This window comes from Pterocles gutturalis, unplaced genomic scaffold (assembly GCF_000699245.1).
Source record: "Pterocles gutturalis isolate BGI_N339 unplaced genomic scaffold, ASM69924v1 scaffold4089, whole genome shotgun sequence".
In the NCBI taxonomy this organism is placed as follows: Eukaryota; Metazoa; Chordata; class Aves; order Pterocliformes; family Pteroclidae; genus Pterocles; species Pterocles gutturalis.
Window position 1 is genome coordinate 89,960 of NW_010132975.1, and position 27,335 is coordinate 117,294.

Here is a 27,335-nt window from a genome sequence, read left to right on the forward strand (position 1 = left end):
ATATCAGAAGCCATCATCACAGAGAAATGTGCCATAGCACAGTAGTCAGAATACCATTAGTACCCCATTCTTGAGATGCACAAACAAAAACTAAGAAATCAAAGGTGGAGGAGGCCAGAATTAAGAGCACACAAACTATCACAAATGCAGTAGGACCATACACAAGTTTTACAAACAGATCAGAGGAAAATTATATCAAATGTTTGATGTAGCAAAAAATTCTCCGCTGCTAAAAATGCCCAAGATTGCAATGTTTCAGAAGAAATCTAAATTGCAATCATAATTTTTAAAAGTAAGAAGCTTACTAAGAAGTGAACAGTATCCTTTGAAAGAGGGCCAATGAAAATGGAAAAATATTTATTAGTTTTCATTCCAAGTGCCCAGATGCCATGACCCTGAGAACATTAACGCACAGAAACGCCCAGGTCCCAGCGCTGCAACACACTAGACATACAGTGACCTCTCTCATAGCCCAGACACTCTTGGGAGCAAAGTTGCTACATATGTGTACACGTTTCCAGGACCAATGCCCTGGCCAGAATCACAATATAACTGTGTTGTACGAACTATCCAATTTATCACGACGCACGCAAGACCAGCCCAACCTGCCCACCCATTTCCCCCAGGGCAGTAGGCAAAGAGCTGGCAGGCTGCCACCAAAGCATGGCAGAAGGTGATATTCCCAGCAAACTGTCACACATGCTCAAATACTTCATTTCTAAGGCTGACTGAAGGCTGCTGTTTCCATGCTGTGTGAAATAGGATTTCCACCACATGACTTCGCGCAGCAGCTGTCTGCTATGAATTCTCATAGAGCTGCTTGATCATTTTGAAATATCTAATAATCATTTATGTGATTAAATCAATAAAAAGTAATCTCTTTTCCATTAAGATGTGCAGCAGATTTACAGATCAATTTCTTTATTTTTGTACTTACACTACTACTAAATGGAATTGTAAATTTTGAGTAGGGGGTTTTCTGACAAAATATTGCACCTGAAATCTTGTTAGTATCTCTCAAATTGTTTCTGCCCTTGATGTCTAATTGTAAATTCAAAATGGCACACTCACAAGGTTTTGAAAATAGATACTTTATTTTTATTATGAGAAACACTACAGGTGTCCATTCTGGATGGAAGTCCATAACTGTTGGGTTGTTTTTTCCACAAAATACTACCTTCATGCATGCTGAGCACCATCTAGAATGGAGTGAGCTTCAGAAAAACAAAGTTCTGCAAGCAGAAGCAATAAACGAGTTGCTCCACAAGCTGTCCTCCTTCAAAGCCCCCCCCCCCTCACCTGCAGTACTCAACCCCTTCGCTCCTCCTGGCTCTGCCCATCTCACCTCGCTCTCCCAGTGAGCCAAGTCCCATTACATTGTGCTGCTTCCACTCTCACCAGCTGGTGGCCAAGAAGCACCTGAAGTCCTACCTACCTTATCCTTTAGAAAGGAAGACACAGGACAATAATTTGCCTCCCTTTCTTCTCCCAAGCCAAGTTTGAGAAATCCATCAGGAAATACTGAGCTTTACCTCTGCCACCTCTGTTCCTCCATCAAACCACTGCTGCAACTGCTCAACGAGTGTGAAAGTCACTGCTGAGAGCAGAGAGATCAACACACAACCTGAATCTCAAGAAGCTCTTTTCCTTTAAAAACCAGGCTAAAGACCACAAAACTCGTATTTGAAAAGAATAACACCTCTAATGCAATTCTTTGCAAGAAAGATCTAAATTTATTTACAAACTCTTTCTTCATCACCAGTAAAATTTCTAAAAATCACTGTCAGCATAGAAGACAACTTTGATAACATTTAAACCACAAATGTGGAATGACAACAGGAAATAGAAAACCCTCCCAACATATTACTATGGAGAAGCTACAATCCTCTAAAAAAGATTAACATAATTTGATAGCTGATGAATAAAATTCACCCTAAAAATCAAGTCAAAGCTTATATTCTGAGTCTTACATAGATTTTTAACTGTATCAACAAATCAACTGCTGAGAAATTCTGATACTGGCTGCAACCATTTACTCATAAACCTGAATATACTGCTTTAGTCGAGATTAACTACCTACCATACTCACCAGTAAGTTTTCAGGCTACATACGTTAAGCTCCACAGAGCACCTGATGAACAATAATTACGTTGATATTTCCCAGTCTTGAATGGACACCACTGTACTGCATCAGATCTGATACCAGCTATTAGTTCACACACTTCAATGTGATTTTATCAAAACCCAGAGCATGAATACGTATCCAGAGCATGAACACAAACATTCACCCTACTAACTACTACATTAACATATTTACATCTCCAAGAAAAAAATGCTAAGTGTATTAAGAATGATTTAAAATGTAAGGTTATGAATATCTCCAAGAAGACTATAAGTGCTATAAGTCAAAATATTTGCAAGCCCTGCCTAGTGCTGTCAATATCATCATAATACTGTTTTGCTACTTTGAATACTAAAGCAGCTTGTTCTCAATAAAGCATCTCTCCATCGTTTTGTAGAAACAAACCCCTTATCACATTCACGTACTATGAGAAGGAAGGAACAATGCATTTAAATAAATACCTTAAAAAAGAATAATCAGTGGATCTGTACAGTATGATTTTTACAGAATACAATTACAAATCATTAAGAAATTCAGAAATCGTACCTAACGTACCAGGAATATGATTTAATCTGTTACAAAAAGAAGAAAGAAAGCCAAAACAGTATTAAAACAAGTAGCTTAGAAAAACATCATAAGAATTACTCGCAAAATCCTTAGATTACCTTTTGGATCGTCTCAACATGCTGGTAGCAGGCAGAGAGAAATTGGACAGCACTGTCCAAAAGGAGTCAGACATGATCTTTAAAAGCTTTCATTGCTGGGAAAATACAGCACAATCAAGCCACTAGCAATAAATAAGGAACTAAATAATACCAGTGACAGAGCCAATGCAAATTCCCTGTAGACCTTGCAAGCTGTTCCATTAATGCGAGACAGGCAGGCAAGCGTACATATTGCTGCTGTTTCCACTGCCTCTGTTTTCTCCCGGCTCCATCCCTGCCTCCCTCCCTCCACCTTAGGAGGCAGTGCAAAATGAGATATTTACTCCCTTCGTAACATATACACTTTAAAACTGGAGTTTGTTGTATACAGAGCATACATGCTTTACATACATCTCTCCCTGTTCATCCAATACAATCAAAAGATTTTCAAGCAAAACCACAACCGGGCTCTGTTTGCAGTGCTGAATAACCCACAGTTTTTAAGCTGTGTCTGCACAGAGAGCACCACTTACTGCCTAGTTCTGTTTTTATTTTGAAATGGTGGCCCCTCTGCTTCAGCACTACATGTGGCACACCAGGGGCATTTTTTTTTTAATTAATCTTCCATCTTCAAACAAGCCTCACCTTTTGTCTCAAGTAACCCAAGTGGATTTTAAAATTTTTTTAAAAAAAAAAGCTCTCAATGCCACCTAAGATCAGTTTAAAAACAGAAATCCATTCTCCCCCTGAAGTCAGCCGCACCACACGCACGTCAGTCACAGAAAACATGAACTCCTACGTAGCACCTGGTGCCCACAAAACAACTCAACCGGCTCAATTCTGACAACAAAATGCAAGCAGGACTTGTGTGATGCACATCAGGGGTTTCCCACACACCCCCTTGCACATCAGCCACAAGTTCACTTTCCCCTCTTTGTGCCTGCAGAAGCTCCTTGCCATGTTTTTGCTTTTTCCAGGGTCTAAACAAAACCTCATTGTAGCTGCCTTTTTTTTTTTTTTTAATTTCAATATGCAATCTATTTTCTTTCTATTGTGGCTTTTTTAAGCACTTCTGCCAGTAGGAAAGCTAATGACGTTCTCATATTTCAGCCTTCTTGAGTGGCTTTTTATCACAGACATGAGAAAGATGACAATCAACAGCTGGCACTGCCTTCCATGCACAATACAGCCCTTAAAAATACACATAAATGTCTGGAAGAAAGAAATCCCAGTAGGCTCCTTTTAACTTTCCACAGACTCGCATTAAAGAATTAGATGGTCTTCATGACTTTCCATTAAATAATGGCACATTTTTAATACATACATTTATCAAGAATCGCGGTGTCTGATTCAGCAAAGCCTGCCCTTCCATCTGAGCTTCAGAACAGGGAAATGGGATTTCGTGTGCTGCAGGAACTGAATCTCTGCTCAACACAACTGTCTCTTCTAGTGCCTTTAAACATTTGTATCAAGTGAATCTCAATCACATTCTGGTTTGATTTCACAAAGTTACTTTAGAGTACAACCAGACAAAACCCTGCCACTGTCCACTACTGGTGAGAAAGAACACATTCATGTCTGTATCCACATAACAACATACACCAATCAAGTGCAGAAACTGAAGAACGGCATTTTAGCATTATATTCAGGATATTATGTGACCTTCCAATTCCAATAAAACCTGGTTTTGAAAAGGTATAAAACACTCAGATTTACTCTGTCAGCTCAACGCGACTTGAAATTCCCAAGCAATAACGGAGGAAAAAAAGTGCTCAGTTAACTCACAAAATAAACCCATCACAACAAAAATAAATTCCTGGCTGCTTATAGTTGGTAAATAAGATGACAACCAGCTAAAACCTCTAAATTTATATTAATGGCTCTTTTTTCAAAAGTGATGGAAAACCCAGCGGTTGAAGACATATCATGCATAGTGTCACTGTTCTCAGCACCAGCACTGTCACATCTCTTACAGTAAGGACACAGTCAGGAAAAGCCATTTTAGGAGAACACTCTCCATGGACACCAGTGACTGATGCTCTATGGCAGCACTGACCCAGTGAAACCCTGTCCATCCTCCCCTGCTCTCGGGGAACACAGGGCCCCCTGAGCAGGGCAAGGGAATGGGGTGTTTGCTTTCATCAGAAACCCATCCCTGCACTCATCTTGCTACTTAACGTGGTTCTGCAGAGCACTTACCCAAGAACTGCAAAAAGCACTTTGGGAATTATGTAACACTGGTTCACAAACAGCAGAAATTTGTTTAACACTTTGTATTCCTGCTTTTCCAATAGCAAAAATCTAACCTTGCAAATCAGCATCTGCAAAGCACTTACTTTGGGACTGTCCCCAGACATTTGCTACAGAGAAGTTCAGAGAACCAAAAAAATGTGAAGACACCGTACCTGGAGATAGTGTGTTTTTGCTAGAAAAACAAAAGAACACAATGAAACCATCAAACATATTTCAAAAAAAAAGGTCATGTCTTAAAATACAACGTCAACATTCGCAGATTTCGCTTTAGTTGTAACAAAAGTATGAAGCGTAAGGATTTTCCCACATCTGCAGTGACCAATGAAATCCTTCTAAGGAACTATAATCCTGCCTCTGCATGATAAGCAAAATATTTTGCAAGTTTGGGACAAGAAGCTTCTGACTAGTTCAAAAATACAGCCTTCTGCATATCAGAAAGCATGTCAAGAAAAATAGCACACTTGTGCAAATAGGCTACAAGATGAGCTTTCAATTTTATTTAAATCATAAAAACATTAATATGTCTTTGTGAATTCCTGGTCTTGAGCTATTCCAAGCCTGAAGAAACCTCTTTCCTTATAAAATTCTTCCACTTGCCTTTCAGCATATTCAGTCTCCATCAATCTCCCTAATGCACCTTCTCCACTTCATGCCCAGCTTGCCTTCAGGAAAGACCACCTGCAGAACATTTTAGCAGCTCCTGTGATGATGGAGTATTTCTCTGCCGACCTAATGTGTAGTTTCTACAGCCCTCCTAACGACATCGCATCCACTGGACAGTTATAAATAGTCAATGTCAAGGACTTCCTCAATTTCTCATCTTTACCGTTACCACAGTAGGACATTAATTAAGCCTGACACAAAATGAGAATACAATTAGGCAAACAGTCCACATGAAACCCATTACTTTCTGGACTTCTTTCATAGCAGATACATTTATCATTAAATAAATTTACTCGGTATAAGGCCATATTCTTTTAAATAAAACCTGTCATTTTAAAAGTAAACTGAACTCCTTATAAAGTTTGAAGTGGCACCATGGAGATCACTGAGGTCATTTTGAAAAAGAATATCCCAAAGGTCAAAACTCTTGGACTAACTACATTAAGTTAACTATAGATCAACAAAAGTTCCCACAAAATATTCTTGACTACAGTTTTTAAAATATTTCAACCAGGATGAAATTTGTTCAGTAGTTTCCAAGTGAAGATCATTTTCCTATGTCACATTATGGTAAAGGAAAACTTCCAATGGAAACAAGATTAAATACTAATTGGAAAAAACCCACACCTTCCTAATTATTCAATTACTTGAGTAGTTACATTGTATCGCCTTACATAAATACCCAATACTTTCAGACTTCACTTTTTCAAATGTCACATAACTTTTTTGAGTAGCCTCAAAACCACAAAATATTCACTAGAAACATCCAGATATTAAAGCCGTTTTACTAGCAAAACTACATTGTTTTGAGGAGTCACAAAACAGAAAATACATCTCCTCTCTATGAAGAGAATATAAATTTTATTTTAAACTTTAAATGGCATACCCAACAAGCACAGAAAATTGTTCTACTGTAAGTTAATGCAAATGAACTGAAGAGAAAGAAGAGATTTAACAATATTGTTAAAACTGTGTAACATGTAAAAGCTTCAGCAGAGAACTTTGGTCTTTCAATATAAAGACATGAAAAAAGTTCTTCTTATATGCTTCTAAAAGAAGGAGGGTTCCTTTAAAAAAGAAAACTACGTGGAAGATGTTTGTTGAGCTATTTGGGGCATCATTATTATTTGAAGAGTGACCTACGCAAATGAAGAACAGACTGTCTTCGAGCAGACTGCAATCTCAAGACATGTAAGTAACAGTCTGACAGAAACATTAAGTAGAATGTATCTTTAAGGTTCATTTTGGTGTCATTATTTGCTAAGTTACACAATCTTAGATTTCTTCCTTTTTTGGCAGAAACCACCCTAGCTCCAGAAATCCCCAAGCCAACGCAGAACTGAAGAGCCACGCTCTTCTGCTACAGGGGTTCAAGCAGATTTCAATTGTTACCTCTGTGGAAAACGGCTCCAAAAGACACTTTTTTCTGAGGTGAAACTGAGACCAGATGGCAAAGTTTTCTGAGGGTGAAGAACAACCCAACTTCCCTCTGGTGTGCACTTCACATGCAGGGAACACCCCGGTGACTGCATCAGGTAATGATTCAAAGGACCAGAAACATTGACTGAACTGAGGCAGAATTAGCCATCAGGCATTGTGCGTTCGTGCACCTGAGTAAAAGGTGCCAACTTCTCATGTAACTTTAATCCAGCACAGTGACTGAATTAACAGGGGCTGCCATCAGAGCGGAGAGCCTGAAACGCTATCTAACTCACTACAATATCTCTGCACAGCTTAAGCATAAGCAACCACTCTGATTTCATAGTCCTAACACAACTCTCACAAAATTGTACTTAGATACAGAGGATACTAACTACAGCTCTACCATCACCATCAGTATTTTCTAAAGGAACACACTACCAAATAGGGAGAAGAAGCAAGCATTGCTAAAACACAAAGTTAATTGTGCCCAAAATCCTATTAATATTTAATTCGATTCTTTCTTTGTATTTCTATTTACAAAAATATCACTTATTAATATGCTAATATTCCATACAACACTAGTCTTCCCAAATAACACTAGTAAGATATTTGGCAACTTCAATACAATGTAAGCTTAACATTTCAAGCTTACAAAATCGATGATTGGGCTCAGATGCCATGGAAAGGTCAATTATCCTCTTTAAATAAGTTACTATAATCCACATTCTTTAAAAATTGTCTTCTGCATGTGTGATTCAAATGTCAGTTGTCTGATTTAATTGAATGTAAACTCAATATGCGATTCAAATGCCATAAAAAATAAGAAATGTTATTTGAAAAACACAATACTGAACATCAGTTCTGAAAATCTCACTTCACGTTTATTCAGAAATCTTCTATCAATTTATCCAACATGTTCTTGAAGACACTCGGTAACACTTGTGAGAAATACAGCATCATCAAGTGCAGCTATAACCTCGGCATCCTCATTCAAAGATTTCCCCTCCTCTTCACCACCCAAAATTTATCCAAAGGAAAACATAGATTGAGCCTCCTGTTGCCACCACATAGCATTTCTTCATCTTTATCATGTATTATTTATCATGATGTACTTAAAACCTCCTTTCTAACCTGCGATACAGTGTTAATGAATTCATTGCGCAACAGCATTTGCCAACAGGAAGGTATCTTAAACTCTCCTCCCGCCACTCCAACCTGCATCAGTGTCTCCACGGACTACAGCACTTGCACCAGCTTCAGTTCTTGGCAGAATTCTCTCACCCCTGCCTCCCTGTGCTGAGTAACAAGACTGGGCACTGTTAAATTCACCTGTAACAGGGTTTGCAGATATATATCCCAAAGCACTGTAACACAGAGTCCTTGACAGACATTGTCCATAACCCTTTCCAACAAGACCGCTGCAGCAAGCACATTGGAAAAAGCAGATGTCGTTACCCTCGGCTTTACCGGGAAACTATAGCACAGAGCTTAAAGGACAAATTAGGATAAAAAACAGCAGCAAAGGTGGCTGGCACACTTTGTGTCTATGCGGGGACAAAGGACTGAAGAACTACCAGTGGATGGTTAAAACTAAACCAAGACAACACACAAGAAATTAAGGTAAAATAAACACAGCAAACAGCACAGAGAGGGAACAGAGCTGCATTGAGGTGGGTCAATGAGAGAGCTTTTTGTTACTCAGATCACAGCTACTAGCTCACAGCAGCAAGAAGGGTTCCCCTCATCTATGCAAGAGCACAAACCTCCAGTTCCCACCTGACAGCAGCACCCCGTGCAGACACTGTGCCAAGGACCAACACAGTGCCTCCAGGCTGCAGGGGGTAACCAGCTTGCGGGGAGTGCTGTCACCTCTTTGGCAGCGTGCTACCCAGAAGACCAAACCAAGCCCAAACTCTAAAACAATCTCTGGCATCTGATTTGTTTCCAGGTACAATTCAGACTGTTTGTACCAACTTAAATCTCCAGTGCAGAACCTTCCACTCCGGAGCTTGCTTCCCCATTTCTTGGTTAACACACTTAAGCTCAGCTGAAATGTTGAGGATATTGTAAAGCCCTTGCATTTGCCAGGGCTTTTCTGAGACAAAAAGCTTATTTTGTAGGATGTTGGCTAAGAAGAGTTATTCTGGGAGCAAGGGGAATGCTAATGTAATGAACAGACTAAGAGGATGAATTTTACATTTTCAAGCATAAATTCTTAATGAAGTTAGAGCATGGGATAAGAATAGACTTTACAAAATAAGCCATGGCACAGAAGAGACATGAGAAATCAAAACCATGCTTGGGAAACATCATGAGTGTTCATATGCAAAAAAAGAAAAAGGGATAAAAAGGTTCATCCAGTTTTAAAGGCAGAATTACATCTTCATTTGGCCATGAACTTTTAACAGAAATTGGTCCATATTTTAGTTATTCCTTTGGAATAATATGAATCTTCACAGCAGAAGCTTAGTTTTTAATCTCAAAGTCTGGGAAAGCCATGATAACATATCATCAACCAGCAGACAAACTACTCAAGGTTGTGAGCCTCGGAGAAATATATAATCTATAAAACAGAATGAACACAACAAGCTTGGAACACTGAACTGCAGATCATAGTGATACTGTAAACTGTTTTACAGTAATTCTGGGAAATCCACAATGTTGACCCATTACAAAAGCAACATTCCTTAAAATATACATAATATTTAGAAGCTCTTCTAACAAAGATATTTATTTTGTACATGAGACTTCTAACCTGTATGTCCCCCTATATATCAGTAGGGATTGGAATACAGAAGCAGATTCAATAATTTAAGATAAATTTGTCCAAACTGAATTCTCTGCTTTGAAATGAAGTACAGAATAGATAGACATGGGACTCCCAATGATTTCTGCAGTCTCCAGAGAAAAATTAATTTTAAAATACTAAAACCAAAATTTAGAAGTTTACAATGCTAAATATTACTACGCTCTAACACATGAAAAATGGCAAAAATAAATCTAAATAATATAACTAGAAACAAAAATATACAACAGAATTGCTCATTTTTAAAATAAACATGACTTATATAGCCCACATCACCAATGACCTTTTAAACCATCTCAGATATAAAGAAAAAAAGAAAATGTTGATAAATGGGAATATTCATCTTCACTTTCTTTTATTCCAAATTTTGATTAGCAGATGTAGCATTATACAAATTTTGTAGATTAAGGGAAGAAAAAAATATATCAAAATTTAAGCAAACTGTATGCGATTTTTAAATATTTTCTAACAAAACCAAATTAAGGCTTCCGCACTACCCACAAAAAAGCAACTAGTAATAAAAGCAAATAATACTTCCAGCTCAACAAATTATTTTGCACAACACACAAACTGCCAAACAAACAGATAAGCCAAGGCAGCATAGATCATGCACGCAAATGAACACCACCTGCTTGTCCAAAGAATGTACTTTCTGCAGAGGAAATATGACTTGCAAAAGTAATACATAAAGTACTTTTCACAATACCAACCACTTACAACAACAGCATGTAAAAAATAGACCGTGGCGTTCTACGGTGTAGTCTACAGCTGCCCTTATTTTTAATAAGATGAGGAAAGTTGCAGAAGCGACAAGTCACAGTTTTATGATCCATCTTGATATGAGAGGAGGCTGCGCACACTAAGGCATGGGGTGCAGGCTGGAACACGTCCCCATGGGCTGTTCCTCTGTCAAAGATGAATTCAGCTGTAACCAACTCCATTTTGTTCAAAGTAATTTTGAGTTCTCTGCAAGGGCAATGCAGACACTTGTGACTTAAAGAAACACTTCTGGCCTACATTTGTCTGTTGATCCACATTGAAAACTGGATATTTAATGATTTTGGAATCTTCCAATTTCTTGGAAGCAGAATGGACAAAGAGTTGCATTAAAATGAAGTGCTGAGGAAAGCTGATAGAGATTTTTACCAGATTTCTTTTGGTTGAACTTTTTTTCCCTAAAAATTTGCTGACAATTATAACTTGACCTGTTCTGTTGTTATTTTAAATTTCCCACCTATTGACAAATCAAACTGAGAATCACAGGAACAAAAATAGGAACAATAACACAGAGAGCACAAAAAATAACATTCACCTTCTCAGCCAAGCTACAACCTAAACATACAGTATCACTTCTACTTGTGCAGCATGTCTTCTAATAGAATCAGAAGTATTATTTCCACAATTTTTTTTTTAGTGCTTATATAAATAAATGTCTATGTCAGCCCAGAGATGTGACAATGCGACTCTCATTGCACAGCAAGTCCTTCCCAGACGGCTGGATCAATAACATCCCTGCTCTAAAGACCTGATGGTCTAAAGAAAGGAAAGGACAGGAAGGAAAACAAAAGCACACAGAGCTCTTTCACCACGGCAAAGATTACCATTTGAAGATTTTATTTTAGAACATTAATAATTCATAATGACAGTGTAATGTAAACTAGGTTAGAAGATTATGCTCTCAAGTACCACACAAGAGATTGAATGACAGAATAATAACCACTAGCCATAGTAGCAACGTTTTAGAAGATAAATGAGGGAAGAGAGAACTTGGAGGACTAGCACAAGCATATCAAAAAGAAGAATAGAGAGATAGTGAAGAAAAGGGGAGGATGGATGCAGCCTATAGAAAAGAGAGCGTGGAAGGATACGTTATAGAGGGGGAAGCTCTCTTGCAGGTCTTCTGGCATGGTACAGTTTTTCATATTCAAACAAGAGCTTAACTTTGAGGCAAAAGTTCAACATCGCTCAGGACTGGTAGACACAGCTGAAATGGGATGCAATTTTTAAAACTGGTACAATGTTTCCCTGAAATTTTCTTTCCTTCTTTATATTCTAAACTTTCCTTCCACTTTCATTTTAATATTGATCCGCTAAACTGTTTATCTGTCTAAATTAGAAATTGCAACTCATGGCTTCAAACAGTAATATTTTAAGAAAACAGATCTGAAAGGCATCTCCTGCTCATGGGCAGGAATAGTCCCGTGCTAATGCAATCAGCTGTGTCATACAATCTCCATTTCTCCCCAGCTCAAGTCTGTTAAATTGACACTAGGTACTCGCTGTTAGTATTTCACTGGTATTAGTGCTTCAGGGCGGGATGTTAACGGGCTTGTCTGCACACTCACTGATTTTCCAAGTCAAAATTTAAAATAGCCCCTGGTTGCCTCATTGTACAATTAAAAACAGCTTCTGGAAGATGCATGGAATTGTCCATCAACAATAACAAACACATGACTGCCTGTAAGAATATACATTTGTTTCTCAGAATGCTTCCCGTGCCAGGAATCTTTCAGCGCACAGGTTGTTTCTGTATCCGGATTCAAGATCAAAAGGTCTTTGAGGGAAAGACTATGGGGAAGGAAGAATTTTGTACGGAACTGAGCACGCCATTACTGTTTGACAAAATCACTGTTCTTTGAGGATGACAATAAAAGCTTCAATATTTACTACAGTCCCTTAAGAACCTTCAAGCTTTTCGTACCTCCCTAGAAGTTGCTAGTCTCTCCCAACCATCCCAAACCCTTTGAAGAACGCAGGGGTAGTAAATGAGTCCACTCATAGGCAGGTGTACCAGCAGATCACAGCCTTCAAACACCATTACATAGAAAAAACAGCTATTAACCCTTGGTTTATAGGTGAAATGGCTAGCAAACATTCAAGCCCTCCAACTTCTGAAGTCACAAGTACATATTCCCCCTGGGAGCCTCCGATTTCCCAGGTCTAACCACCAGGTTATCTTTCACAAGTGGTCCCACGGAGGGCAGCCAAATGGAGACAAGAATTCACACCTCAGGCTCCAAACTCCAGGGTTTAACTCTTCTGCTACTGCAACTCCAGGAAGAATGCAGGGATTTTAGGATTTGCATGATGTCTTCACATAAAAAAAATTATGCCATTCAGGCCACCATGCCTGAATATTTCCAACCATGTGGCAAGCACATGGACAGTTTCCAATTAGCTTAACCCACGACACATATGAAGGACAAAAAGTTATCCAAGCTTGTCAAGTTTTAGGTCTCATCAATATGTCCCTCCCCTGTAGTCTCCATCTCCTAGATGGGAAAAACTATTCCCAAGAATAATAACTGGTACAAAGGAAAAGGAATAAAGAGAAAAAATTCCATTAAAAAAGAAATGAATTCTGGGAAACTCATTCATTCACTCAATGTGAGATGTAGATTACAATTCAGTTGCCAAAAAATTACCTACTCAAAATTCACCCTTTCATATTACGCATAATGATATATTCACAAAGTTGTTCTGTTACTCATTATTCCTGAATTTGTTTCCAAAAGTGACATTATGCTGCCTTGCAGTCAACTCTGACCAATTATTTAGTGCATTTAAGAAAGCAGAACCTGTACAAAATCAAGCACTAAACCAGGAAGATATCGCTTGCTGCAAAAACAGAACAATTTTCAACTGTCATTCAAGCTGAATAGTCCTCTTTATTAATCCTCTGACATTTATCAAATAGAAAATTTTACCTAAAATAAACTCTTAAAACCTGTATCAAGTGACTTTAAAGTAAAAGGAAATTCAAGTAGAGACAGGAAACCACCCCGCACTCTTGACAAGCCTTGAGGTATTCCAAAATAAAAATATAAAGAACCTCATCAAGACTGAATTCTGAAATGTTTTTTAGCTTCCCTAAAAATACGGAACATCTCCTGTTTACAGGTACTGCCCTGCTATTGTAAAATATATGTAGTTTTCAAAACCCAACACACAGGTGATTTGGGGTGGTGCGTGCCAAGAATACATCCTTATACTATGGAAAGGATTTCTACACCTGCCTTGAAGTAGAAGGACTAGAGTTACAAGACCCTCATCAAGACACAACAGCAATCCCAACAAACAAGAAACCAGAATCTAACAGGAGGACCCATTCGAACAGGATGGATGTTTCCATCCCCACCCACTGGTGAAGGTGAGCTGCCCAGCACCCTCTGATGCCCAGGAAGCCCGTCTGTTCACTGCAACAGAGCAGACCGAGGATGCTGCACACCGAACCGCACTCGTCCACCCAAACAAGCCAAGCTCTACATATAGGTTTCCTCCCCTCATCCACTGCAACAGCTTACATGAAAAAGTTTTTAAATAAAGTCACGCAACCTTCCCAGTACATTTGTTGAATGTCTATGTATAATATAGTCTTGTTACTTACCACAGTTATTGATTAAATGCTTGTTTCCTAAAATAGGGGGTTTATGTAAATAAATTAATATATTCTTAAATTATATCACAGATGTCCATAAAATTCTAATTATATAAAACTCATAATATTGTAATTACATACTGATCAACTAATTATGTTCTGCACTCAAACACCATCTATTTTAGAGCAACATTAAGTTTCCCTTTTTGTTTTACTTAAATAAGACAGCAAGGATCTGACCACCATCACATTAAGAAATGATGAGAAAATTTTGTACCAACTAAAAAAAAAAAAAAAACTATGAAACTATTCTGCTATAAAAAAATTAATAGTTATTATCAACTAACTTTATTAAGGCTAGAATCTCCAAGGGAAAATACTCCTATAAAAATAATGGCTACCATATATTCCTATAGGAACATGTTCCACAACTGGCATGAATTAATGAAATCAAAGCAGCATGAGAAAATATCCCCCAGCTGAACACAACTCTTCCCTTGATTTGTTAGGATAAAGCAAATTTCCACTGAGACTTCACCTCACCTGCAGCACCCAGAGAGGCCAGAAATACAGCACCTGAACACATTCGCCCTTGCTACCACAAACTAATGGATCTGCCTCTTGAAGTACTGCAACTAGTTGATATCTTGCTGAGGGTGATACAGAAAGTGTAGCATTCTTTTGAAACAGGGAAATGTGTGTTCCTTTAATCTCAAGGTCCATCACTTCTAAGTTACAACAATTAATTCATTACGTCTTTTAAGCAACTTGATATCAAGAAATGCTGTAAATCTGTATTTCAATTAAAGGACAGATATGGGTGCACAGATTTGCCAACTCATGAAGAGGACCAGCTGTGAAACTCAGCCTCATTTTCTTCTTCAGTAATTTGACTTCCCTGCTACCCCCAGAAGAGTAGAAGCCAGATCCCAAACATGAGAGCCAATACTTCAGTTTAATTTTGGACATAATTCTCTTTTCTTCCTAAAGATACAAGACCTTAATTCCAACCCACAGCTGCATCAACTACAGCAGTCTTACTTCACCTGCCATCAATTTATTTTTATTGTAATCATGCCACATCACATTTCCTTTTGCTCTTTTGAAAGGTTTATATTATTTTCTATTCTTCAAAGGCTATACATAAAACATTTGCACTCTTAATTAGACTGATTCTTTCAGAAGCCACGCATTTCCATGATAGCTGTAGAACGCACTTGACGTCAGAGGCACCAACAGCTTTTCATCCATCCTTCTAAAGCTACCAACGACACCTTGGAAAATAGGCAAGAAGGGGAAACCTGTGTAGGTACTTACAAGCACAATATACTGATAGTAAAAAGTAAGAAACATTTAAAATTAAGGCATACACTTTTTTAGTTATATTTTCCACCAGCTCCTAGAATCACTTGCACAGCCATGGAAATGAACCACTGCCTGGCCAACCTGAGGGTGTTAAGCTGCGTAGATCAACGATAGTAGTAACTTGCCAAGACGAACCTTTGCTCTAAGCAAGCAGGAAACCGTAACCAAGTAAACAAAACTACAACAAAGAAAGATAGGATAAAACAGGATCAAGAGCTGCACAGGTGAAAGCAACAAGGATGAAAGTAAAAAGTTATTATAGTAGACCTAAGCTCTTACACAGAGCCATGTATCTGTGAATCATCAACCACGCAGTATTTAGAGAGCAGATGGCTGGAAGGTCCCCATATGTGAAAAATATTATTATCAAGAAGAGTACATAGTAACGGTGAAATATAATTTGACACTAACACTTTTATATGAACTATTCTTAAAGAGAAAATTATTCACTGACCCATATCCAAAGCCTGAAATTTGAAGGATTCTCAGAGGAAAAAAAAAAGAGAGTAGTAAGTACCAAAAAGGCTTTTGAAAATAATCAGTAATAATTAGATATCCTCTCTAAAAAGAACAGTTCTCAATACCTGTGACTTTAACAATAATCTAATTTTGAGAATTAATTACTACTGACCAGTCTGTTAATTAGCTAAACATGCTAAAACATTCAGCATGTTTAAAAAAATTACCTAAAATGCTAAACAGCATTTAATCATATTTAAACACCCTTGTAAAGGACCATTACCCAATACCAGCTTTTAAAAAAAAACCAAAATTATTTAAAATTATATTGATAGTGACAGTAAAATGCTAGGAGACTGCTCTTTAGCCACTGCCCTTCACTTCACTCCAAGCGCTGGCAGAATGAGCACCTTATTATGAATTTTCACCAAGTGCTGCCCAACGTGCAGGGAAAGCAGCAAGCACGCTGGGCAGGCACCTCCCTTCATGGCAGTGCAGAATAACTACAGACACATGCAACACCCCTTTCCTTTGCTGACAGCCCGATTTCCACCCAACAGATGTAATACATGTTACTCTCCATTAGAGGGACAGATGCCTAAAATAGCTCAACTTCACATTTTCTTGTTACTCCTGCCAGAGCTGGCCAGCAAGAGAAATCTCCCCGTGAAATAGCAGTCTAGATTCAGAGGCTATTGCATTACCACCTGATGAGTAACTGAAATTTGACCAGCTACATCCACACTGCAGCATGTGAGCTTCAAAACCAGCCCTCTGACAGCTCTGCTGGCTCAAGTTTTAAGTAGGTACCACCGAGCTCCAATTTCATAACCGCAAACACAAAGATCTCTAGCTTGCGTTAGCCTTTGTCTGTGCCTATCTCACTAGATGAAGTTTCTTCTTAGTGAAGAAGCTGAAGGGCTTCCACTGGGGCTGCTGATGGCCGTACACGTTCCCTAGTACAACAAGGTGGAGGAAGAGCTAATCCTGAAGGAAAAACTACATCAGTCAAACTCTTAAACACTTTAATACTGAGCTGGTTTGGACTTTTGTTTTCCATTTACAAACTCTTGTAGCTGGTATTTAAGCCTGCTAAAAGCAGGCTTGATCTTACTTGTTAAACTTTGCAGATCTCGTGTTCGAAGACAGAGACTTCAGCCTGTGGGTTTCTATAAGAAACTAATGGGGATTTACAGTGAACAGAGTGCATTATGTTAGCACAGACCCGCTATTCTAGGCAGGGCATTTTAAGGACCCCAGTCTAGGCTGGTTTACTTTTAGGTTAGTTTTCTTGCCATCAGCGATGCCTGTGAGGGTTCCTTTGCTTCACAGTACAAGTTGCACATGGTAAAAGTTAGCACAAGGTACAACCAGGAATTTGCTTGTACACACAGGTGAACAGGTTTCTATTCCTTAATTAATTTTACTTTCCCCCCTACACAGGGCCTCAAACTACACAAGAACTAGAAAAATTTGCACCAACAAGCAACGTCAACATGAATGCTAAATGGCTGGCAGCAAATTACAACTACAAGGCTGTTCCCATCTGTTAGTATTATTCTCTTAAACCACAAAGCTGGTAAGTTCACAAATGGTTACACCAACACCAGACTGTTAGAAATTTCTAGTTGACACCTCTTCTTACCTCCACTGAAAAGGATGACTGTAGCATGGACTAGACGGATTGCTCTGGGGTTGTGAGTTCAGGTAAAATACTAGAGGAGAAGTAACGAGTGCACAGTCAGCACTAAACGGGAATTTAAGGTACTGCAGACCTGGAGCAGATGTAGGAGAGAACATGTGCTGTTGAACATCACTTCCTCGGCAGTGGGAGTACAAAGGAGAGGAGATTCTGACAGGGTACCGCAGTAGAAAAAAAAATAGATCATGGTCAATATCACATCTTCTGCTTCAAGGAAGAAAAAAAAAAAAAAGCACCAAACTACAAGTTATATCTTCTTAATAAATGCAATAAACTAAGTAGTCAAATGTCATCCTTTTGATTATCATCCAAACCAAAAAGAATCTGTCAGTCAATTTAATATCTATTCAACATTATTCTTCTGCTACAAAAATCTTCCAATCTGGAATTATTCAAATCCTTTTTTTTTTTTTTTTGGTAGTGATTCCCAAGCTTTCTGCAACACACCCCACTGTTAATCCTTAATGTAAAACTTTTAATTGAGAAAAAATAACAAAGTTTATCACGGCATCACCAACAGACATGGACCATTTACATCACAGCCTTCATAGACTGCAATTTGGGAGTCATGGTTCCACGCCACGGCTGTGGCAAGAACAGAAATATGCAACTGTGAAAACATGAATTATACAACCCATGAACTAGAAAACAACATTTAGCACTGGCAGTGTTTTATAGCAACAACTATTTAAGCCTGAAAGCAGCACTGCTATGCTTTATTCTAACTTTAGCAATGGGGAAACTGAGGCACAAAGTGGTTAAGTGACTTGGCCAAAGCACATCCATGGCAGCATCAGGATTACAGCTCAGGACATTGATTTCCAGCTCTGTGCTCGGTTCTGTAAACCATACGGCTTTTGCAGGGTTAGCAGCCAACACGTATTCATATACACAGAGAGCACAGAAAATTTATCCAACTAGCTGCTTTCCGAAAAGCTGCAACAGACTTCTACATAAACATCAACACAAGGTTCTAACACCTACTTTATGGAACTACACACGATGAGATGTCCTTCACTAGAAATAAAGTAAAAGTTAACTTACAAATATTGGTATTATAAAGTGTGCTTATGTGTTAGAATACAAACTAGTGCATCGTATTTTTACAACTATAACTTTGATTTTGATTGAAGGATGAAAAAAAGCTTCTGTTTACCGTATTAAAGCATAAAAGTGAGCAAAAGGGAAATCTGGGGCATGCTTCACTTTTGTTTCGTATTCAGATATTTTACATTGAAAGTCCTGAAGTCAAGCATGTTTGTCAATGTTCCTTGCTTAACATTTCCTAATGAATCCAAATACTTATCAGTAAGTAACCTTTACATGTTGGAAAATCCACCCCACTAGCAAACTCTGCTTAAACAGCTCATGAGCTTCACAGCCCACAGACAGAAAAGGTTAAGCCTTCCTCTTACTCTCCTCCTCCCTTCATTCACTGTGTGAGATTCATTTAACCTCTTCTACTTACACATATTGTATTAAATATACAATTTCCTTAATTTTATCTAATAGAAATAAGAAACATAATTATGAACATCATAAAGACCATTTTCATTAGTAGATTCAAAGCACTTATAAAGGATGCAAGTATTAAAAAGGAATTCCCTGTTTAAATTTCATTTGTAGAAATACATGTAGCAATGTAAGTAAAAATGTTTTGCTTCAAATCTAAAAGTTTTCAATAGCATTCTTAATTTAGAAAGGTAATAAAGGTAGTAAAGGTTTCTGGTGTTCTGTTTTACTACATTAATTAATGCTTGGTACAAAACCTAACCACAATGTACCCCATTTAAAAACATTTCAATATTACCCTTTTTTTGGTTATACTTTATGGTAAATGCTCCACAAAAGTAAAATGTTAAAGCTCACAAATGAAATTTCGTGTACAGCCAAATAAGCATGACAGATAAAGTTCTAATAAATAACAGCAATGTCTATCAGCCACAGAAAATTCTGGCTTGTTTCTCTTCATAGTTTCAATTTGAAATGTTTAAGTGCAATTTATTTTTCGCAACAGTCCTTACTGGATCCGCAGAGATGGGGCTCCAAGCCTCTGTTTCCTCCGTTTCATCATTGTGCTGATACACTATGTTTCTTCCCAGCATAAGAGGCTTAGAGCCAGGAAGGAGAGCCCATCGTTATCACTCTGAAGCAGAGCACAGAACAATCAGTGCAATTCCAAGCTCTTCATGTACCCCCAGTGTCGCAGAGACCTCAGGAGCTCAGTAACAGTCCAAATTAGTCACGAGGCTCATATCAAAAACCCAATTATTAAAAAAAAAAAAATACCACACCAATACAAAAAACCACCAAACTTATACGAGTCTATTCACAGCATCCAGAGAAAGGAAATGAAGCCCACCAGTACGAAATGAAGGTGCAGGGAAGTCCAGGACACAAAGCAGCCATCTGACCTGTCACGCAGCCAGCGACAGAGTCCTGACACACTCTGGCTGAGCCCCCAGCAAATCAGCGACAAACTTCTCCTGGGCTTCACCGAGCAGCAACAGTCGTCCTCACCAAATCAAAAGGAAAGTGTAAAGCCAAAGGGAGCGATGGCACACTTGAAAGGATTCTGGCAGAAATCTCGCATAGCAGCTTGAAAACTCACACTGCGATAGGAATAGACTGGCTGCTCCCACCCAAAGCCCTTGCAGAGTCATGAGCGGTGCAAAGAGCAGCTGTTCTCCACCGGCGGGGGAACATGTGAACCGTCCCTCTTCCAGAATCAATTCCCCTTAAGCACACACACAACTTTAATCTTACAACATCTTCCTGTAACTCCCAAGCTGTATTTCAGCTACAAACTTTATGGGATTCTAGCACTGAAAACAGCGCAACAGCAATCGCAGCAGCCTGGGGAGCCAAACGCTGAAAGGGGGCCGGGGTGGAGGGGGGGGAACACCTGAATTAGGAGAGATTGTTCCCTCGTCCAGTGCAAGTCTTGCATTTTGGTTTCCAAAGATCAATTACAATCAGCTCAAAATCAATTTCATGCTATTAACAAAACGATCCCAAAATAATGCCCAACATTTTAAAATGTGTATTTGTAAGAAGGTAGCTTTCCCCAAAAAAATTCCAAATACATATCTTTGATAGACCTTAAAGTGTTAAAGACTGTATTTATGCAGGTAAAGGCTGCTAATCATTAACCAAGTCAAATTCCAGATTACAACTCATATCTCCAGATCCTCCCATGATTCACATCACAGCAGGAGTGCCCCACACTGCAGGATCACAACCTCTCAACACTTATGTTCCATCAGGAGAACAAACTGCCAGCCTCCAAACTAAGGTCCTGGGTGCCCAGGATGGCTGTTCCTCAAACCAGAGCCCCTGCCCCCCCACACCGTGCCTTCAGAGCAAGAGCACACAGCAGGCAACAAAAGGTGCAAATTTGGTATGTTATGTGTAATTTTATTACCCTTATTAAATGAGAGCCCGGATTAAGTAGTGGAAACTTGATAATAAAAACTGCACAAAAGACCTTTCTCATTTTTAAATCCTTGACAAAAACTTCTATAAAGTCTTTGTCTCTGAGATTACAGTATATACAGAACACGAAAATCCCCCTTATTCGCTAAATCATTTCTTTTATAGAAACAATGTTTTTTAAAGCCTAACATGAATAGCAACACTCCTCCAGAGCCCTGCAGGATAAATTTGGCAAGTTCCACCTCCAGAGCCAGCCCCACATATCAGCTTCAGAGCAGTGGGTTATTTTTGATCTACTGCTTCTACGCAGCTCAGAGAAGGATGGAGTGGTTAGAAAACACCACCTCTTTCTCTCTCCATCTATAAAAAGTACCACAAGCAGAAAGCAGTGAATGGAGGCATTACTTCTTACTCTATTTCCAGATCCAAGACAGAACAGGGTACAAAAGTAACAAAACTCCCTACTCCTTTTCAGAACCTTTTTTTCTCTACTTCCAGCACTTTGGCTTCTCCACGCTTGAGGCACAGCACTTGTTCCTGGCAGGGAAACAGCACCGATTGATCCCCAGCAGAAACGCTTACCCGCCAAGACGAACAGAAACGGAATGATATACTCCATTTCTCTGCAGATACTGCGGAAATTCCCACAAACAGCACTGATCGATCCCAGCAGAAACACTTACCCGCCAAGACGAACAGAAACGGAATGATATACTCCATTTCTCTGCAGATACTGCGGAAATTCCCACAGCACCTGAGTGTGGCAAGATAAAGACATAAACTAGCACTGAAGGCCAGAATTTTTTTTTTCTTGCCATTGAACTTCTGTTGTTTCTGAGGTCTAAGCATTAAAAAAAAAACCAAAAAAACCAAGCAGAAACTGATATATACTGGTATGCAGCATATCCTCCCAAAGACATCCCTTGGTGTGATTTTTGCGTTATTTTACTGTCAGGAAGCTGGGGATAAGTTTAACAAATTATTATTAAGATTTGTTTAATGAACCACCCTGTGAAATGTCTGAGGCTGTAGAAACTAAGAACCTTCGGAGGTATGTAAGTAGGAAGGGAGAGCAGAGAGAGAGAAAGAGAAAACGAGCCCCACAGCGGACATCAAGCCTCAGAAAAGATTTGAAGGAATAAAGACCACCATAAAAGCCTTGCACATGTCTTTAGCAAACACTGTTATGCTGCTTCCCACATTTCATAAAGACAGACATAAAAACTTGAGGCAAATACTATTTTTTATCAGCACTTATCACCATCAAAACAGCAGTTTGTAATATTTGATTTATTTAAATGTGTATTTTTACTGGATATACTCTGGATTATAATTATTTTTCATGTTTCTTACGTCTCCATCTTCTTCCATTTGTACACAGACTTTACAAGTATATTTGATACAGATGGTCGATAGCAGGAAAGCATTAACAAAAATAACTTGCATCTGAAATTGAAAACTGGTTTAGCAAATGTTTGCTCAGGAAATTACTTTTCAAATTTAGATATAATGTGGGAAAGCAGCATTTTCTTTTTAGAAAATTTTATGTTTAGATAGTACAAAAATTACAGCAACACAAGCTAGTAACCCTGCCTAAGAAACCATGAGGATTTCAAATATAAACCCACACTTTTCATTAAAAAAACCTGAATGGGTCAATACAGTTCAAGTTATAAAAAACTTAATTTACTAAAAATGCGGTACTGAACAAGAAACCAGATGGCTCAAATGCAACCCCAACTCAATTTAGTGACTGCTGATTAGCAGAGGGGGCAATCAGAAGAAACAGCGAGCTCCGGGATGGTGTTGCACATTCTGCAGCCACAATGAAAGCCACAGGCAGTTTTCAGCCGGGTCTTTCTGATGCCAAGCTGCTGTTACACACATGAACTCACATGAGCGCTTCATCGTGTCTTGCTACACAGTCCCCACCTTTGTCCTGTCAAGTCTGGAACGTGTCTAGCGTGCAGGTGCACATCAAAACCATCTGAAAGCTGAAGCCAACAATACAAAAACCAATCTCTGTACGCGCTGTAGCACCAAAAGAACAGAACAGGGTAATGGCTGAAAATAATTGAACCACTTCCGCTAACAGGATGGAGATCAAAGTTTGGGTCTATCACTTCACATTCACTATTTGAAATTGAAGAAAATATTCATGAATGGTAATTATTTTTTGTGAACAAAGCATGAGAAAAACACAACCAATACATTTATATGCATAATTTATTAAAGGAAAACTTTGAACTCTGATTACCGAACCACACCAGAGACAGAATATATCTACTTGTTCCTGTCCTCATACTTGCATTATTCAACCTCTTTGCAGCCTACAGCTTAGCTGAGTATAATTTCCTTTAGTGTATTAAACATAACCCCCCTACAGAAACACACACATACACTTTAAGCACATTTACAACAAGACGGTATCTAAATAATCAAGCATTCCTCTTAATATCACCCTGCATAAAATTCCCCCATCTGTGTTACATGCCTGCTCACTCTGTGCTGATTGTCTCAAGATCAGACTGCAACATCTCCAAGGGCGAAGCCCTCATGTACGGTGTGCTGGTGTTTCCTCCCACTAATACGGACGCAGAGTCACTAATCAACAGACTTCACAGGCTCCATCCCACCATTCGTTCTGTTCAGCTTCTACCCAAGACCCTTCTTAGGTGACAAAATTCCTCATGCTCTCCTGCCAAAAACAATGAGACATCTAACTCCACTCCTTCTTCTCCTTAATATAAGCAAACATAGCAACTGTCGTCCACGCCTACAATTGGTTCACGCACAATGAACTGATACTGACCCAAGCGAATATGAAGCAATATGAGTCAGATAAAGTTAGAAGCGTTGTCAGGAAGAGCTAAACCACACTCTAAAAGCTTTCTAACTCAACAATCAACCAAAGCAATCACCTAGCAAGCAGCAATAATCAAGTCTTCCTTCTGCTTCTGTCTGGCTGGAAGGAAAATAATGACTTCCTCCCAAAATATTCTCTTTTTACAGGAGTAAATGCACCCCAGCCTCCAGACTAGCACCCAGAAAAATGCTGGAGGAATTTATATTTCTGTGTAACACAACTGCTACTGAAACGCTACAGAGGCTGGAGTTTGTGCAGAAAATGGATGCACCTCTAGAGGGTTTCTGGCTCCAAGCCAGATACTTTATCCTTCTGTCAGTCCCTGCTTCTGCTCCTGTCGGTGAACAAAAGTCAATGAATGAGTCAATGAATCAGGACCTAGCTACATCCGTAACTATCCCTAATCATTAGCTACAGCACAACAACAGCTTTTCAGAATACATTTTATTTTCAGAATCTATTTTTGCTTATGAGGTTCACTGTTAAGTTGATTCAAGCAAGGGAAAAGCCTCCAGAAGAAATACAGGCTGGAGGCAGTTCAGATAAGTGCACATCATTAGGCCATCCATTTTGACAGAATAGCTGGATGAATTTATACATATTATATGTATATTTTATATACACACACATATAATAATTACTCCCTTTCTTGATATATATTTCTCTAATTCCTGATTCGAAGACTAAGAAGGGATTTTCTTAAAAATCAAGTAAGCACTCTGATACTGGAATATGCAAAACATGTAGAGCTCCACAAGACCCTTTTCAGTGAGCCTATATGCTTAACAGTATGGCATCAACACAAATATACACAAACCACCATGCACCACTGACTTCTTAAATAGTTAAACTGGTCAAACAACAAAAAAAAAAAATTGATAGAATTGACTCCAGAATCTGTAATCTCAGAAACCGCAACCAAATAATCAACTTGATAAACACGGGCGACTAACCAAAGATATTTCAATTTTACACAGATCGGCAGTCTCGCTAGTAGCTGCAACCTTGTGCTTAAGATCTATGGCCTGGATCTTCGTGATACAGATTGCTACATGGCTAAATAATGATGGCTTAAAATAACTCACTTGTGGAAGAAAACTGAAGTAACGAAAACCAAAGGTGTTAAGTTAATGTAGAAATAAAACATTCAGTCATTTGGTTTAGTTACTGTTAAATAAAACACTACACCTTTGAAGCACGTCATTTGTATCGCAGATATTTCAAATGTAAAAACATGAGTAGTTTTGTGTGATACCCACCTCCACACTTGACCGAGGGAAGGAAATATCTCTGGCATCCTCAATTTCAATTCCAAAAGTTTTGTACAAAAATATCTAAGTTACCTTAAACAAAAAACCTACTGGTAACTCACCACTCCACCAACTGTTCAAACAACCTTCACAATCTTCAAATCATGAACACCACCTTTCTTAAAAATCTATCAAATATAGTTAAGCTAGCCTTTAGGGCATATTGGTTTCAAACAAAAAAAAAAAATTCAGTCAGTGTTTCATGTTCTTTAAATAACTCCCTGACTGGTTTACCATTGTCATATGAACGAAACAAAAAGGTCTGGTCATGCTCTATTTTTAAAAAAAGGCCTTTTGATCCATCATATTGTTCAGCCCTGAATCACTGGCACTTTCCAAACACTGCATTATCCAAACACTCTTAAAGGGGAGAGCTTACATTAAAAGACTGAAAATCATTTCTCATTAGAACCAGAAACCTGAGGAAGAAGGTTAAACGCCTTTGTGAGCTTCATGTCTGTATTCTACAAGCTTTGGGAAACAATTTTAAATCATAATGGAACAGCAGGCAGTACAAAAGCTTTATCTTTTATATAATGCAATCAATAACACAATTTCTTCCACCATAAATCTGTAAGCATAGCAGAAGCTAACTTCTCTCATAATATCACTGAAACACAGTTAGTTTGCTAAAATTTTTTAAACATCATAATATGTCTCTTTAAAAAATGATGTTTTTTTAAACCACATTTTTAAAAGCCTGCTTTTTCCAACATTTGTTACTTTGTTGAAATAACTCTACTCCACCGAGGGCTCCACAAACACCTGACTTGCATGGCCCTGGAGTTGTGTACTTAGATTTCTGTCAACAGACTGTTTGAAGAGCAGAGATCAAAGTTGCCCATATCACATAAATAATCAGTGACTTCTGTGGAGTCACTTCAGCGATGTCAGTGCAAGCAACACTCAACACCGCAGCTACTTCCATATCAGGATCAGCTCAAGCTGGTAATTACAAGTAAGCTTACACTACTACTGCTTTTCCTACTACACTTAAGGAAATGAAGAGAGGTTTCATTCTCTGAGAAAAGCAAGTTAGCTGTTTCCAGGTGCACGACAGAGTCTTGAAAACACTGACAGAGAAAACAGAGTATCTTTCCATTTAAACGATTTTCACAATTGAACAGCTATAGATGTTCAACAAACCAACTGATGGATAAAGAATAATTATACTTACAAGCTTCCTCTTCTGGGAAGACTGAGCTCCTTCTGGAAAAAAAAAAATTAAAACCTTGAGTTAATTTTACTTGTTATTATATACTACTCATTTGTTTATCAATAAATGAGGCAAAACTAATAAGAAGCTGGCCATTTCTGAACATGTGCTCAGTGTACGACTGCACAGCACGGCTGCGCCTAAGGTGAACCTGCACAAGTCATGGCACTGTAGTCTGGGGTACAAAAGCTACTCGTTTTGTCTGAACAATCATTGCCTTTGTAGTTACAAAATCATAGGCACTCAACAGAGCAAATATAACTTTGAAATTCAAGCCTAAACATAGATAAGGCAGTAATTAATTCTGTCCTACATACCTCATCAGCACCATACCCAGACCCCTCCAGCAGCGCGGTACGCAATATGCCCAGCATCTGCTGCGTGCGTGCTCTCACATTCTCACCAAAAGGAAAAATAAATGCGACAGAGCGGCTTTTGGGTTTGTTTAGTTTTTTTTAAACACACGCATTACTTACATATTATCACAGAAAACCCAAGCCCAATGAAACACCTCCCACTTAAAAGCAGCATTTTGCACCTCAGCAGCATAAGCAAGGGAAGAGCGAGAATTCTGAGGTTTTTATTTAAGTAAATAGACCTTGAGCATCCACAGGGCACTGACAGCGACGACAGCGTCATGACACAAGAACCAGCCGTGCCTTTGTTTTTTCAGATCCGTCCCACCACACCGGGG

At 38.7% G+C, this 27,335-nt stretch overlaps 1 protein-coding gene across 1 annotated transcript in view; it reads right to left on the bottom strand.

The window, feature by feature from the left end:
- LOC104467315 (microtubule-associated serine/threonine-protein kinase 2-like) overlaps positions 1 to 17,912 on the bottom strand; it is a 98,274-nt gene extending 80,362 nt beyond the window's left edge. Inside the window, exon 1 of the mRNA XM_010081049.1 lies at positions 17,758 to 17,912. Within this exon, the coding sequence (XP_010079351.1) occupies positions 17,758 to 17,912 (155 nt within the window). The remainder of the gene's footprint in view (positions 1 to 17,757) is intronic.
- Positions 17,913 to 27,335: the final 9,423 nt, after the last annotated feature.